Source organism: Tachyglossus aculeatus, chromosome 15 (assembly GCF_015852505.1).
Source record: "Tachyglossus aculeatus isolate mTacAcu1 chromosome 15, mTacAcu1.pri, whole genome shotgun sequence".
Lineage (NCBI taxonomy): Eukaryota > Metazoa > Chordata > Mammalia > Monotremata > Tachyglossidae > Tachyglossus > Tachyglossus aculeatus.
Genome location: NC_052080.1, coordinates 16693656 through 16710350, shown reverse-complemented (window position 1 = coordinate 16710350; position 16695 = coordinate 16693656). Strand labels below are relative to the sequence as shown.

Below are 16695 nucleotides of genomic sequence, written 5' to 3'. Positions count from 1 at the left end.
GAATATCTATTCTATTTATTTTATTTTGTTAGTATGTTTGGTTTTGTTCTCTGTCTCCCCCTTTTAGACTGTGAGCCCACTGTTGGGTAGGGACTGTCTCTATATGTTGCCAACTTGTACTTCCCAAGCACTTAGTACAGTGCTCTGCACACAGTAAGTGCTCAATAAATACGATTGATGATGATGATGATGAATGAATGGACAAATGCCATATTAGACACTATTCCCACCTTCAAAGAGTATGGCCTAATGGAAAGAACACAGCCCTTGGAGTCAGAGGACCTGGGTTCTAATTCTGACTCGACCACTTGCTTGCTGTGAGACTTTGGGCAAATCACTTTTTATGATATTTGGTAAGCGCTTACTATGTATCAAGCACTGTTCTAAGCACAGGGTAGATACAAGTTAATCAGGCCAGATACAGTCCTTATCCCACATGGGACTCGCAGTCAAAATCAGAGGGAGAACAAGAATTGAATCCCCATTTTGAGCTGATGAAACTGAGGCACAGAAAAATTAAGTGACTCGCTTAAGGTCACTCTGCAGGCAAGCGGTGGAGCTGGAATTTGAACCCAGGTCCTCTAGGCTCTCAGGCTCATCCACTGGCCTCACTGTTTCCTTAAGTCACTTAACTGCTCTTTGCCTCAGTTTCCTCATCTATGAAATGGGAATGAAACACCTGTTCTCCCACCTACTTAGAATCACCTCAGCACCTGGATAGTGGTGTTATCCTGGCATTATTTCTTGATATTAATGTACATCTCCCCCTCTAGACTGTAAGCTCACTGTGGGCAGGGAATGTGTCTACCAACTCTGTTGTGTTGTTCTATCCCAAGTGTCCAGTATTGTGCTCTGTAAGTCCTCAGTAAATGATGATGATGATGAGGGAGGCATAGAGGAGATGGGCCAGTTGGAACTGGTGTGTGCCCAGTTGGCAGAGCTGGGTCAACTGGAGAGACTGGCACCCAGTGAGTGACACGAGCTTCAGAACACGTGAGTTGGAGATAAAAGTAATAAAAATAACGGCATTTGTTAAGCGCTTACTATGTGCAAAGCACTGTTCTAAGCACTGGGAAGGCTACAAGTTGATCCCACGTTGTCCCACATGGGGTTCACAGTCTTAATCCCCATTTTACAGATGAGGTAACTGAGGCTCAGAGAAGTTAAGTGACTTGTCCAAGGTCACACAGCAGATGAGGGGGAGCCGGGATTAGAGATGATGGAGATGATGGAGATGAAGGAAGCAGGGGAACCAGAGCCCCAGGGCAGCCGTACCTGAGGAGGCAGAGGGAAAAGGACGGGCCGGAAAGAGCCGGCCACTCTGGCCTTCAAGGGCCCAGCCACAGCTGCCCCTGGCTGCCCTTGGCATGGGAGCAGCCTGGTGAGTCACGCGGGGGACGCAGAGCGAGGAAACGGTTAAAGTCCTGAGGCAGCTGCGGCAGTGGAGGCGAGCCAAGGCGTGGTTCCCTCCTCACTGGCTCACTCCTCACTCCGCTCTGAGCCCACAGAGCCGTGGGTTTCCCGGCAGACAGACGCCTCTCGGCCTCCCCGGGCAGACAATCCCCGACCCGTGTCCCTCCCGAGATGGCCGACGTCGCCACAGACCTCTGGGTCGGGCCGGGCCCGCAGGCCCCGATCCCGCCAGGCCTGGACGGTCCGGCCCAGAGAGAGGGCCCCGGCCCCCCGGCCAGCCGAGGGGAGGTCGAGGCAGGGCCTCAGGGGGCAGAAGAGGAAGTGGGGGCTCTCGGGGACGAGGGGGAGGTCCTGTGTGACTTCTGCCTGGAGGACAGGGTGAAGGCCGTCAAGTCCTGCCTGGTCTGCATGGTGAACTACTGCCAGGAGCATCTGCGGCCCCACCAGCTGAACAGCAAGCTGCATGACCACGCCCTGGCAGAGCCCACCAAGGACAGGGCCGTGCGGGCCTGTGCCACCCACCACGCCCAGCTGACCCACTTCTGCCGCCTGGACCAGCAGTGCATCTGCGAGGAGTGCCGCAGGGAAGACCACCTCGGCCACCCGGCCGACCCCCTGGAGAGGGCGAGGAAGGAAAAGGAGGTGAGCCTTCCCATCTGGGGGCTCCAGCCAGGATCAGCCGGGGCCCTGGGTGGGGAGAGAGTGGGCGGCGGTCATGGGGGGTGATGGCGGAGGGGGAGGGCTCAGGACCTCTCCAGGTTGGAACCCACACTTAGCTTCCTGGGAAAGGGAATTCCATCGTCAACTCATCCTGGCTCCGTCCACTCACTGACCCTGCTTGGCTTCAGGCCTCTCCAGTTCAGTTCTCCAGAAAATTGAGATTCCAATATGGGTCCTTCTTGAGTGCAGAAGCTCTATGCGGGGAGGGGGTGGGGGGTGTCTCTAGATTATTATTATCGTCATTATCATTATTGTTATTATTAATAATAATTAGATTTATAATGATAATCGTGGTATTTTTTTCAGGGCTGCCTATGTGCCTAGCACTGTACTATTACTACTAATAACTGTGACATTTGTTTAGCCCTTACTCTGTGCCAGGCTGGGGTGGCTACAAGCACATCAGGCAGAGCACAGCCCCTGCCCCACAGTCTTCATCCCCATTTTACAGATGAGGTAACTGAGGCTCGGAGAAGTTTAGTGACTTCCTCAAGGTCACCCAGCAGGTAAATGGCAGAGCCGGTATTAGAATCCAGGTCTTTCGGACTCCCAGGATCATGCTCTGTCCACTAGGTCACACTGCTAAGCACTGAAGTAGGTACAATTTAATCAGGTTGAATACAGTCCCCGCCTCCCGTGGGGCTCACTGCCTAAGGAGAAGGAAGAACGTCCCCATTTTACAGAGGAGGTAACTGAGGCACAGAGAAGTTAAGTGATTTGCCCAAGCTCACCCAGTGGACAAGTATGGAGCGGGAATTGGGACCCAGGTCTCCCCTTGCTCTTTCCACTAGGCCACCCCGTTTCCCAATTTTCTTTGAGGTGGCCCTCAGCTTCCCCAGCCTGTTCTCCAGACCTACCTGAGGAGTTATATTTGCCTGTTTTGGGTGGCTTCTCTCCCCAATCCTAAATCTCTCCAATCAGCTCTGTGGGTGTCGCTGGGTTAAGTCAGGGCTAAGACCTTGTCCTTGTATGGCTACGATGAGATCTTTACCCCGAAGGGCCGTAGGAGGCAGTGAATCAGAGAAGCAGTGTGGCCTAATGGAAAGAGCCCCGGGCGTGGGATCGAGAGGATCTGGGTTCTGATCCCGGCTCTCTTCCCTGCCCGTTACATGACCTCAACCTCTCTATGCCACAGATTTCTCATCTGAAAAATGGGGGTTCCGCACCTATCCTTTCTCCTACTTAAGACTGTGAGCTTTACTCCCTTCTGCACTGCCCTTGCACTTGGGTTTGCACCCTTCATTCATTCAAGCACATTTATTGAGCGCTTACTGTGTGAAGCGCATTGTACTAAGTGCTTGGAAAGTACACTTTAGCAATAAAGAGAGACAATCCCTGCCCACGCCGGGTGTACAGTCCCCACCCTCAAGTCCACAGCCCTTATGTCCATATCTGTTATTTATTTATTTGGATTAATGTTGGTTGCCCCTCTCTAGACTGTAAATTCCCTGTGGGCAGGGGATGTCTACCATCTCAATTATATTGTACTTTCTCAAGGTGTTGGTACATTGCTCTGCACACAGGTAGTGCTCAATGAATATCACTGATTGACTGAATGATCGGAGGGGATCGGGGTCAGTGTCTGACCTGATTATCTTGTATCCACCCCAGAGTTTAGCACATGGTAAGTGCTTAACAAATGCCACAACTATAATTATTAAACCCAGATAGGGGCATCATCAGGTTACCCCATAATAATAATGATGATGATGGTATTTGTTAAGCGCTTACTCAGTGCCAGGCACTGTACTAAGCACTGAAACACTGAATCTTGTCCACATCTCCACGTCTGCAGCCTTTTTAAAGATAAAAATCTAGTTTGGGTTCCATCTGCCACGGGACAGCACCCTCTCCCGCTCCGACTTTGCCCAGGAAATCAGAGGAAATATTCTCAAGCCCCTCTGGTCTCCCTGGTTTGAAATCTTCCTGTCTTAAATCAATCAGTGATAAATAGTGAGCGCTAATCATGTGCAGAGCACTGTACTAAGTGCTCAGGAGAGTACACTACAATGGAGTTGGTAAACATCTTCCCTGCTCACAGCCAGTGTCATGAGAGAGATGAGGAAGCCAGATACGGTCTTAGAAAGAATGTAAGGAGGGGCTTATCTAGGAGGAAGGTTCAGTGACTTTAATTCCAGTTAGAGTAATCGGATCCGGAATCCTCAGCCAGCTGATACTGGCTAGGCATGCCAGAAGGCTGAAATGGTGCTTTGTCCTACTTTCAAGAGATGTTTCAGGCCTGTTTGGTTCACTACCTCTCTCCTCTGTAGCTTAGGGTCATGGATATAACACTCTTCCGGGGGATTGGAGAAGAGCCTGGAGCCAGGAAAGGAATGGTCCGGTGGTTGACCACTAAAGTGACTTGCCTCACCACATTTTCCTATGAAAGGAAAGAACCGAAGGCCCGTTGGCCAACCCTGCCCAGGTCGGGCCTTCACTTGAATCCTCTCAGCTCTGGTCAGTCGGTCTTGGCTGGTGCCGGTCAGTGTGGGGAGAGGGGAAGCAGGAAGCCTCCCTCTGTCCGTATGGCCCAGGTCATCCTCCCCACCTGGATCCCAGGCCCCGTCCTGTGGTCCGTAATGTCGGGAGCTGGCCTGGGAAGCTTAGGTTTCTAGTTAGTCTTTCAACTGATGAGTCACGGTGTACCACGGCGTTGCTAACCCTCGCTGCCTTAGCCTGTCAGAGGCTTCCAACTCTCCCCTGGGGCAGGCAAGGCCAGGCCTGTCCTTGAACCAGGTGAAACCACTCTGAAAGGAGATCCAAAAGGCGAAACTCCGGGGGTTTCCTGGAACGGAAGCAGGATAGGCTCGCCGTGGGACTGCTGGACTGGAGGTAGGGGAGGGAAGGACCAGATTTCGTGAGGAGGAGGGAAGCGGAGTTATGGGTGAGAGTTTAGAATACAAAGCAGCAGCTACAAGAGTCTCCCTTAAAAGATCACAGGCTTGGAAGTCTGCGGCTGTAGGTTCCAATCCCGACTCCACCACTTAACTTCCTTGTGCCTCAGTTCCTTCAACTGTAAAATGGGGATTAAGACTGTGAGCCTCATGTGGGACAACTGATTACACTGTATCTCCCCCAGAGGTTAGAACAGTGCTTGGCACATAGTAAATGCTTAACAAATACCATTATTATTATTATTATTATTGTTAAAAGGGTACCTTGATGAAGAAGAAAGTAACAGAGAGGATTGGCCATATGGGAAGGGATCTGCCCTGACTAACCTCTTTTTTCCCCCTACCATTCCCAAAAGAAGCTGGAATGGGAGTCAGGACACCTGGATTCTAGTTTTGGCTCTCAGGGTTAATTACCCACTCGGGGGGAATAAACAACCCTTTTCTTGCTCTGATAATAGAGGCTGGAGCTGGGAGCAGCTGATCTGATCTGATCTGATCTGATCTGAGCAGCCTTGGACTCATCCGGCTCCTGCCGAAACATGATTGCTTGCTTAGGAGTTGGGCCATCTCGAGGCGTCTCTGAGGAGAGGCCAGCTTGGTCCAGAGTACCTTAAGGTGGACGGGAATGTGACCCATCCCCCTGGGAAGACCCGGCAGGAGTCCCCGGCAGCCCCAGACCTGAGCTGGCTCCTCCCCTCTTCTTCCCTGAGCTCCCTCTGCAGAACGTCGTAATGGTACTTGTTAAATGCTTACCATGTGCCAAGCGCTATTCTAAGCACTGGGGTAGAAATAAAGTAATCGGGTTGGACACAGTCTCTGTCCCACGTGGGGCTCACAGTCTTAATCCCGATTTTACAGATGAAGGACCTGAGGCCCAGAAAATTGAAGTGATTTGCCCAAGGTCACACACCCGGGATTAGAACCCAGGCCCGGGCTATATCCACTAAGCCACGCTGGAGGTTGGGACGGATCCGAACCAGGCAGGAAGGCTGGAACCAGAGCCCTGGATGGACAGAGAGAAGGAAAAGGGTGTTCCTGGCTATGGGGTAACAATCCAGGGAATCCTGTCCTGGCAGGAATAGGGGGCCAGAGACGTCATAGAAGAGGCAAATTAGAGTGCCCTCCTCTTTTCCCTGCCTGCTGCGAGACCAGCATTGCTCTGGGTGAGGAGGGGAACAAGGCACTAGGCCACCTCCCTGATGACTCCAGAGGGATGCTAATTAGCACCAAGAGGCAGGAGCAGAAACATCCCGGGGTAGGTGGGAAGCAGAGTAGCTCAGTGAAAAGAGCCTGGGCTTTGGAGCCAGAGGTCATGGGTTCAAATCCCGCCTCCGCCACTTGTCAGCTGTGTGACTTTGGGCAAGCCACTTCACTTCTCTGTGCCTCAGTTCCCTCATCTGTAAAATGGGGATTAAGACTGTGAGCCCCATGTGGGACAGCTTGATTACCTTGTATCCCCCCAGCACTTAGAACAGTGCTTTGCTCATAGTAAGTGCTTAATAAATGCCATTATTATTATTATTCTTTGCTTTTCCTTCCCTTTGTTTCCCCCTCCTTCTTTTCCCCTTCACAGCCCTCTCCCCGCAATGGAATTCCTCCCCTGTGTTCATGGCCCTTCCCTGTAGGTTGGCACCAGTAGGTCCCAACCGGTTTGGTCAGGTTTGGGGTGGAGACAGTCGGGGAGAGAGTGATTGAGCTCCCTGTTTGTGCTGGATTGAGAGCCTGCAGTGTGGTGAGGGGGGCAAGGTTGTTGCTAGGACACTGCGTCATGGTCTTCCTCTCCTTCTCCCTTCCCCGACCCCTGAAATTCTGGGGCACACTGTAGGTACCGGAGGGTTTCGCCCAGATGGTTATTTCCCCAGGGTCGGGGAGGGATGTTAGTCAAAGGGGAGGTTCATCAGAGAAAAGGGGACACCCGGCTCCCATAGCAAACACTGGCTCCTAAATGTCTCTGTTGTTTTGCTCCGGAGACCCTCCCTTCCTCAGGAAGTATCCTGCGCACTGAGCTGACGGGACCGAAAAGTCAGGGCTCTTCCTTTCCCGCTCCCAGCTGCTCTCATCGGCTCAGCTCCACTCTTTCTCCACGCAGCTGTGAGTCAGAAACAGAAGGCCGGGAAGAGGCGGAGGTCAAGGAGGGGAGTTCTCCAGTTAGCAAAGCCGGAGTTGGGCAGTTGGGTCCCAGCCCTCTTGGGCCAGCCTTGGGAGGGAAGGGGGCGAGGGGACAGGATGGCTCCTTGAATCCCGGGAGCTATCTGGGCTCTTTGCCAACAGGAACATGTGGTGGAATGGGCTCACCTCCCTGTCCCAAGGGAAGATGGGAAAGTCAGTCAGTTAACTGTATTTACTGAGCGCTTAATGGGTGCAGAGCACTTGGACACGGACAATATAACAATAAACAGACACAGTCCCTACCCGCAACGAGCTTACGGTCTAGAGGGGGAGATAGACATTAATAGAATAAATAAATTACAGACAAGTACGTAAGTGCTGTGGGGCTGGGAGGGGGCACGAATAAAGGGAGAGAGTCAGGGTGACGCAGAAGGGAGTGGGAAGAAGAGGAAAGTAAGGCTTAGTCAGGGAAGGCCTCTCGGAGAAGATACGCCTGCAATAAGCCTTTGAAGTGGGGGAGAGGAATTGTCTGTCGGAAAAGGAACTCAAGAGGCTTGGAGTTAAGAACTCGGTATAAGGGGGATAAGCCAGGGGGGCATCAATTTGAATATGACTGGGTTGAGCCAGGTTTCAACACCCCAGGGCCTTAGGCCAGCCCAGCCAGCTGTGAGCAGGGGCCAAACATGTCTTCTTCCCTGAGGTACAAGAGAGGCAGGGAGACTCTAATGCCCAGCAGCCTCAGGAGCTACCCCCTGCTTGCCACAGTACCCAGGGTAAAGCCCCAGACCAGGGCCCAGGTAGGACGGAAGACATCCGGCTCCGACTTTGGATCTGATTAGCGCTTTACTGGATCAGCTGAACTGTAAAATGAGCAAGACTCCGTTTCCCCTCTCACCCTCCACCTGGCTTCTTTTATCTGCCTGAAGGATGAACTCCGCCGCACCCAACTGGATTTTGATCGAAGGATCTCGACAGCCGAGAATGCTATCGGCAGACTACAGGCCAACACCAAGTCCATCGTGGTAAGAGTGATGGGTAGCTCCCGCTCGGTTTCCCTGGTCCCCAAGTCCTCTGCCTTGAGACTCCTGGAGCCCTCTCAACATCCATGTGACCCCTCCTCCAATGACCTATGACCCTAAGTCCCATTGGCACCTCACTCCTGAGCCCTTCCCCCAGGAGTTGATGGATCGGCTAGATTACTGTTAGTCCCGGAAAGCTGAGCCGATTGACACGTGCTCCGGGCCCTTTCCTTGAACTTCACCCTGAAAAGGAGTACGCTGGGTCTTCATATCACAATATATGTGTATTTGTGTGTGAGTAGGTGTGTGTAAATATGGGCGTATACTAATTGCATAGAAATATATGTGAATGGGTGTGTGCCTAAAGGGCAGGCCACAGGGTCTGCTGGTCCTGATTGGGGTTGTCGCTGAAGGAAATGGTCATTCCCCTGGGGGTTCACGGGACATGGAGGGTGGGCGGTGGGGGCTTCTCAGGTTCAGGAGGCAGGCTCTTGCTTGCTCTTCAGTCTGTTCTAATCTGAATCTCAGTGGTACAGGGGAAGGAGCTCTCTGCGACTCAGTTTTCCCATCTGCAAACTTTAATGCAGCCAGAATTCTGGGTCACCTTCGGAGGGTCAGGGGTGGGGTCTAAAGGGGGTAAGGTCACAGGGTGGGGGGAGGGAAAAGGGGGGGGGCATGGGGGCTGGTCATCTCAGACTGAGCAGCAGTTGGTTCTGACCTCCCCCTCCCAGAACTCCGTCTCCGAAGTGAAGGCGGCGGCGGAAGAGCAGTTTGGAGAGCTGATGGGGGCGGTCCGGAAGGCCCAGTCCGAGGTCCTGGAGTTCCTGGAGGGGAAAGAGCGGGCCGCCGTGAGCCACGCCAACGGCATCAGGACTCACCTGGAGAACCAGTGTGCCCAGATGGGGCAGAGCCAACGGCAGCTGGAAGGGCTAGCCGGACTCACCAATCCCGTCCTCTTCCTGGAGGTAGGGGAGACGGGCGGGAAGAGGGGGGCATCAGGCCCCTGGGGCCATTCGGTTCTGACTTCCTCTCAGATAGGCAGAGAGTGGCAGAAGAAAACAGGTCCATCTATCAGCATTTGCAGATTCTAGGCTGGCATTTACATTCTGGGCCGCTTTTTAAAGCTGCGGGGCTTTGGAAAGCGGTTTTCCGGAGGCGGTTGCATGTCATCTAGTGCCTCAGGAATCTGTGTGTGTTCTCTCTCTCTCTGCATCTCTGAGTCCCTCTGGAAAGCCTCCAAGTGCTTAGGGTGATGTGGTAAAGGGAAGGAGTGATCAGGCAAACTCCTGGAAGCATTTTTCTTTTTCCCTGGACCGCTATCCTATTCTTTGCCTATTTTTATCTGACCGCAGGCCTCTCAGTTGATTTTAAACTCTAAGGAGTCTTTACTCAATCACCCTCCAGCCTGCTTAATCTTTCCATCCACTTTAGGGACGGCAGCAACCCGAGTCTGATTCTCTTCTCTTTTCCATTTCTTCTTGATGCTGAACTTCTCTCCTATTTTTGACGTCTGTCTCTTTCCGGGCTCCGTCTCTTCCCTGCTTGGAGGACATGTGACTTCAACAAGGCTTACTGATTGATTGACTGAGTCAGGGGACTTGAGTGCTAATCTCCATTCTGCCTGCTCTACGACTTTTCTTAACTTTTCTACGTCTCATTTACCTCACCTGGAAAATGGGGATTCTATACCTGTTCTCCCTCCTACTTTGATTGTGGGACAGGAACTGAGTCTGACCTGATTATCTTGTATCTTCCTTAGTGCCTAAATGCTCAATAAATACTATTAAAAATAATAATAATAATGACCAATGAAGAGTTTGGAAGCATTAAACCGTGGCGGGGGCGGGGGGTGGGGGGTGGGTGAGGAGAGTCCAGGAGGCCTGGAGAGAGGGAATTGGGTGGGAGGGTGGTAAATAATAATAATGATGGCTTTTGTTAAGTGCTTACTATGTGCCAAGCGCTGTTCTAAGCACTGAAACAGATGTTTCCTTTTGCTGTTTCCCTCCTGCAGGAATACTGCAAGTTCAAGAAGAGCGTGGAAGACAGCCCGGTTCCAAGCGTTTACATTGGCTTGAAGGATAAGCTTTCCGGCATCCGGACGGTCATCACCGACTCCACCGCTCTGCTCGTCCAGCAGCTGCAGGACTACAAGGGGAAACTCCAGGAGTTTGCAAAGGAGGGTGAGTGGCTCGGTTGTCCCACTGTGGATATGTGTGTGTATGTTTTGGGGCACATATGTTTGGAAGGGGTTGTACAGGTAGTTGCATGTTCCCTCTTGGGATTAAGGTTCCGATAATGGATCGTTGCGGGCGAGTTGGGGCGGAGGCGGGGACCCTGGAAATTGGGGTTTGGTCCATCCCACTGCTGACGGTTCTCCCTCAGGCCCAGAACCCCCTCCTCCTTCATATCTGACAGTCCAGCACTCTCCCCACCTTCTAAGCCCTCCTAAACGTCCATCTCCTCTAAGAGGCCTTCCCAGACTATGCTCTATATTTTCTTATCCACCCTCGCCGTTGTGTCTAGGCACTGTACTATGCACCCCTTCAGAACTTTGATATTCACCCTAGCCCCACAGTACTTATTAATCAATCAATTGTATTTAAGTGCTTAGTACAGTGCTCTGCACATAGTAAGTGCTTAATAAATACGATTGAATTTATTGAGCACTTATTGTGTGCAGAGCACTGTACTACCAGTGCTTAGAACAGTGCTTTGCACATAGTAAACGCTTAATAAATGCCATCATTATCACTAAGTGCTTGGGAGAGTACAATATAACAATCTAACAGACACATTCCCTGCCCAGAATGGGCAGACATTAATATAAATAAATGAATTTCAGTTATGTACGTAAATGCTGCGGGGCTGGGAGGGGGCGTGAATTAAGGGAGCAGTGCAGAAGGGAGTGGAGAAAGTGGAAAAGAGGGCTTAGTCAGGGAAGACCTTTTTGGAGGAAATGTGCCTTCATTGAGGCTTTGAATGGGGTGAGAGTGATCGTCCGTTGGATATGAAGAGGGAGGGTTTTCCAGGCCAGAGGCGGGACACGGGTGAGAGATTGGCAGCGAGATAGTTGAGTTTGAGGCACAGTGAGAAGGCTGGCATTAGAGGAACGAAGCACACGGGGTGGGTTGGAGTAGGAGAAGCGGCAGCCCAGGGAGAGGGCCCTGAAGGGAAGGGGTCAGACCCGCCTCCGTCCTCCGACCCCTGTGTCTCTGCCTTTGTTTCCCCAGAGGAGTACGAGATCTCTACCCAGGTGTCGGCCTACGTCCCCCGCAAATACTGGGTCTCCTACCCGGAGCCTGTCAGTCGGCAGGAGTTTCTCAAGTGTAAGTAAAAGCTGGGCTACCCACCCCTCACTCCCCGGCCGGGTCGGCTCTTCCGGAGCGAGATCATTCATTCATGCATTCATTCATTCAATCGTATTTACTGAGCACTTGCTGTGTGCACAGCACTGTAGTAAGCGCTTGGAAAGTACAATTTGGCAACAGATAGAGACAATCCCTACCCAACGACGGGCGCACAATCTAGAAGGGGGAGACAGACAACAAAACAAGTAGACAGGCGTCAGTACAATCAAAAGATATATATGCATATATATATATATTTTATCATTAACAAAATAGAGTAACAAGTATGTACAAATATACACAAGTGCTGTGGGGAGGGGGAGGGGGTAATAATCACAATAATAATAATGTTGGTATTTGTTAAGCACTTACTTTGTGCCGAGCACTGTTCTAAGCACTGGGGGAGATACAGGGTTATCAGGTTGTCCTACGTGGTGTTCACAGTCTCAATCCCCACTTTACGGATGTGGTTATCTGAGGTACCGAGAAGTGAAGTGACTTTTCCAAAGTCACACAGCTAAGTGGCGGAGCCGGAGTGCGAATCCATGACCTCTGACTCCCAAGTCTGAGTTCTTTCCACCAAGCTACGCTGCTTCTCTACTAAGCAGATCAGGGCCCACCCACTGACCGCCCCCCTCCAAACCACGTTCCCTCTATGGCGGGCAGAGCTCTGCTCCCAAGTGCCTCCCCTCCTGACCCGCTCTGGGCTCCGGCTGCAGCCTCGCTCTGCTTAACCGCGGCATGAAGGGCGTGAGGAACCTTCCCCTCAAGCTGCCTTACCCCCGGACTTCCTTTCCCTGGACTTCCATATTGTCACTGCATTTCTTAATCTTGACTTACTATATACAAACACTGAGGAAATTCCAGCCTGGGAAGACTTCGGTCTGGCTGTTTTTCTGATCTAGAGAAGCAGCATGATGTACTGGATACAGCATGTACCTGGGAATCAGAAGGTCATGGGTTCAAATCCCAGCTCTCCCGCTTGTCCGCTGTGGGACTTTGGGCAAGTCGCTTCACTTCTCTGGGCCTCAGGTACCTCATCTGTAAAATGGGGATGGAGAATGTGAGTCCCACGTGGGACAAGGGACTGTGCCCAATCCAATCTGATCTGCTTGGATCCACCCCAGCGCTTAGTACAGTGCCTGGTACACAATAAGCGCTTAACAAATACCTTGTTTATTATTATTATCCTACGTGATCCTGGCGACGGAGGGATCGAGGGACGGAAAGGCGGAGGGTCAGAGAGGCCTGCAACTCCAGAAACAGCACCTCTGTTCCCTGTCAACTCCCCAAGTCCTGAGAGGGCCACGGTAGTGGGTGGGAAAAGTCTTGTAAAAGGTTACTTTTCCCAGTTCTGGTCCTTTGGGTATTCGTCAGGCTGTGTCAGGCCTCTGTCCCAAGCCTGAAGGGAAAGGGAGCTCAGGGGTAGGAGAAGGAGCTGGTGGATAGAGCACGCACCTGGGAATCAGAGGACCTGGGTTCTATTCCTAACTCCGCTGTTTCCCTGTTGGGCAAACTTTGGGCAAGGCACTTCACTTCTTTGGGCTTAGAACAGTGTTTAACACATAGTAAGTGGTTAACGAATATGATGACAATATGGAAGTCCAGGGAAAGGAAGTCTGGGGGGGATAAGGAAGCTTGAGGGGAAGGAAGACTGGAGGAAGGAAACCCAAGAGGAAGAAAGCCCAGGAGGAAGGAACCCCGAGGTGGGGGTGGGGGAAGGAAGCCTAGTGAGAAGGAAGCTGGGGGACGGAAGCCCCAGGGGAAAGGAAACCCAGTGAAAAAGAAGCCCAGAGGAAGAAAGCCCAGGGGGAAGGAAGCCCCATGGAATGGAAGCTGGGGAATCCTGGGAGAAGGAAACCTGGGGGACGGAAGCCCGGGAGAAGGAAGCTCAGGGGGAAGAAAGCTCAGGAGGAAGGAAGCCCAGGGGTAAGGAAGCCAGGGAAAGGAGGCCTGGGGAGAAGGAAGCCTGAGGGAAGGAAGCCTGAGGACAGGAAGGCTGGCGGGAAGAAAGCAAAGAGGAAGGAAGCCCGGAGGAAACAGAGCCCAGAGCAGGGAACTGAGGCCCGCCCAGTGTGAGCTGAGCTGGCGCGGGAAGCGGGAGGCCTTCCATTCGGCCAGCGGGGCACCCCACCACCCGCACCGTCCCTCCTCCCGTCCACCAGGGCCGGGGCCCCGAGCCACCCTCCCTCTCTCCATCTCCGCCCGCCCCCGCTCTCTCCCCAGACGCCCACTCGATCTCGTTGGACCCCGACACGGCCCACCGGTACCTGCGGCTGCTGGAGGAGAACCGCAGGGTGACCAACACCACCCCCTGGGAGCACGCTTACCCCGACCACCCGGACCGGTTCGAACACTGGCGTCAGGTGCTGGCCAAGCAGAGCCTCTACCTGCACCGCTACTATTTCGAGGTGGAAGTTTCCGGGGCCGGCACCTACGTGGGGGTGACCTATCGCAGCATCGACCGGAAGGGGACGGAGAGCAACGGCTGCATCTCCGGGAATAACTTCTCCTGGAGCCTCCACTGGGGCGGCCGAGAGTTCTCCGCCTGGCACAGCGACGCGGAGCTGCCCTTGCAGGCCGGCCCCTTCCCCAGGCTCGGTGTCTACCTCAACTACCCCGGGGAGACCCTCTCCTTCTACGGCGTCTCGGCCGATGCCATGACGCTCCTCCACAGGTTCGCCTGCAAGTTCGCCGAGCCCGTCTTCCCCGCCTTCTGGCTGTCCAAGAAAGACAACTCCGTCAGGATCGTGGAGCTGACCGGAGACGGGCAGGACAGCGTGGCCTCCGCCCCGCCGGATCAGCTCGGCTAAGGGAAGCCGTGTGGCCTAGTGGGAAGGGTTTGGGGCCTGGGAGTCGGAGGATCGGAGTTCCCATCTTGGGTCCACCATTTGCCTGCCATGGGACCGTGGGCGAGTCATTTCACTTCCCTGGGCCTCAGTTACCTCATCTGTAAAATGGGAATCGAATCCTCCTCCCTCCTTCTTAGACTGTGAGTCCTCTATGGGACAGGGGCTGCGTCGGACCTGATTATCTGTATCTACCCCAGTGCTTAGAACAGGCTTGATACATAGCAAGCACTTAACAAATACCACACACACAAACACACACACACACACACACACAATGGTCCGCAGTCCAACTCCTGCCCTTGGGCTAGTCAGGGGAGCCGGGGACAAACCTTGCGCAGATCTTTTGGGGGTGCCCTAGGGGTTTGGAAGAGTGTGTGTGTGTGTGTGTGTGTGTGTGTGTGTGTGTGTGTGTGTGTGTGTGAGAGAGAGACCTTCTATCAGACTTTAGGGAAGGAAGGCAACAGGGAAGGGAAACAGTGCGGTCTAGTGGCAAATACACAGGCCTGGTAATCAGAGGACCTGGGTTCTAATTCTGACTCTGCCGCTGACTTGCTGGTTGGCCTTGGGGAAGTCACTTTACTTCTCTGGGCCTCACTTTCCTCAGCTGTAAAATGGGGACAAAATACCTGTACTCCCGCCCTCTTAGGCTGGGAGTCCCACGTGGGATAGGAGCTGCATCTGATCTATCTTGTTTCTTTCCCAGTGTTTGGCACGTAGTGAGTGCTTAACAAAGGCAGTTACTATTTTAGGTCACGGGTGGTTTGTAAGATCGTGAAATTGCTTTGGGGCTGGGCATACAGCCTCAGCAAAATGATCTTCGGGTTTCATTGCTCTAAATCTCCGCTTACCTCGGGGAGAGGCAGGATGGGTGACCAAGCTTACATCTCCTTCCCACCGCTGTCCTGTTAGTCACTCACGAGTCTCTGGGGCCAACTACATCCCCTCTCCTCATCTACCTCTTCAGGATCTGCTGATTACTAAGATTCAAAATGCCCTTTGGGGACCTCGGGGGCTTGAAGGATCAGAGCAGTTCTAATCCCGGCTCTGCCATTTGCCCGGCTGTGTGACCTCGGGCGAGTCACTTAACTTCTCTGTGCTTCAGTTTCCTCGTCTTTAAAATGGGCATTCGACACCCTCCGTCCCTCCCTCTTTGGCTTCGAGCCCTGTGTGGGATAGGGACTGATCTAACCCAGGGCTTAATCCAGTGCTTGGCACATAGTAAGTGTTTAACAATTACTGTAATTGTTATCATTATCAATAATTATTGAATTGAAGTGGCAATAAATCGTTATTGTTCTCTGCTGGGCCTCCAGTGTGGTTTGTGGGGGCGGTTTTGGGAGTCATGGGTTCCGTGCCATCCTCTCTCCTACATTTCTGCTCACCCAGTCAAGAGCCGTGTGTCTGGGGTGGCCCCTGGCTCTCAGGCCCGACCACAGAGAAGCACGCTCAGATGAGCGGCCCATCTGCCATCTCTCCGTCTCATAATGCCTCGTTTTCTGACCGTGACCACGCTGGGGGAGTGGCCACAATGGGTGGGTTTGATTGAGATGGTGGTCTGAGGCAGGGCAAGGGCACTTGGAAGAACCGAAGGACCAGATCTGAGATGTCTGCTGATCCACCACTGCTCCAGGAAGGGATGAAAGGCGGAAGATGGAAGACGGAGAAGTGAAACTGGGAAACGGTTGGGGGAGGAGAAGGAGCAGTTGAGAAGGACGGGGAAGTCTCTTCGGGTTCCAGGGGGGCCAACCGGAGTTATGGCCCTGGAGAGGAAGAGAGAGAAGGAGAGAGAGAAAGAGAGAGAAGGAGAGAGAGAGAAAGAGAGAGAAAAGAGTGTGTGTGTGTGCAGGTACGTGTAAGGGGGGAAGAAGAAAACAGTAAGCGCTCAATAAATACCATTAAATGAATGAATGAAAATGTAAATTTTGTCCCGCGCAGGGGTATTTACTGAGCTCCTCCCACATGCAGACTAATAATAATAATAATAATGATGGCACTTGTTAAGTGTTTACTATATGTCAAGCACCGTTCTAAGCGCCGGGGAGGAAACAAGGTGATCAGGTTGTCCCACGTGGGGCTCACAGTCTTAATCCCCATTTTACAGATGAGGTCACTGAGGGAAGTGAAGTGAGTTGCCCAAAGTCACACAGCTGACATGTGGTGGAGCCAGGATTCGAATCCATGACCTCTGACTCCCAAGCCCAGGCTCTTTCCACTAAGCCATGCTGCTTGTTGTAGCAGTGAGACTATTGCTCTAAGTGGTCAAAAACCTCAGCAGAAGGAAAAGACAGAGTTCCTGCCCTTATGGGGCTTACAGTTGAATGGGAGAGAGGTAGGCCACCCA

The 16695-nt window shown here is 52.7% G+C and overlaps 1 protein-coding gene and 1 long non-coding RNA gene across 2 annotated transcripts in view; one reads left to right on the top strand and one right to left on the bottom strand.

The window, feature by feature from the left end:
* Positions 1-1480: 1480 nt before the first annotated feature.
* On the top strand, positions 1481-14371 carry TRIM16 (tripartite motif containing 16). The gene is made up of 6 exons (XM_038757267.1): positions 1481-2055; positions 8063-8158; positions 8887-9120; positions 10167-10335; positions 11386-11481; positions 13729-14371. Exons 1-6 carry the CDS (start codon positions 1585-1587, stop codon positions 14313-14315), a joined length of 1653 nt encoding a protein of 550 aa, XP_038613195.1. The 5' UTR covers positions 1481-1584; the 3' UTR covers positions 14316-14371.
* LOC119937689 overlaps positions 8761-16695 on the bottom strand; it is a 31311-nt gene continuing 23376 nt past the window's right edge. Inside the window, exon 3 of the long non-coding RNA XR_005454183.1 lies at positions 8761-8979. This is a non-coding gene — a long non-coding RNA (uncharacterized LOC119937689). The remainder of the gene's footprint in view (positions 8980-16695) is intronic.

Bases quoted from the DNA above. Each gene is read 5' to 3' on its own strand.
- TRIM16 (XM_038757267.1), top strand. From the start codon at position 1,585: ATGGCCGACGTCGCCACAGACCTCTGGGTCGGGCCGGGCCCGCAGGCC. The intron at 8,159-8,886 runs GTAAGAGTGATG...TCCCCCTCCCAG, and splicing joins CCAACACCAAGTCCATCGTG to AACTCCGTCTCCGAAGTGAA. The intron at 9,121-10,166 runs GTAGGGGAGACG...TCCCTCCTGCAG, and splicing joins ATCCCGTCCTCTTCCTGGAG to GAATACTGCAAGTTCAAGAA.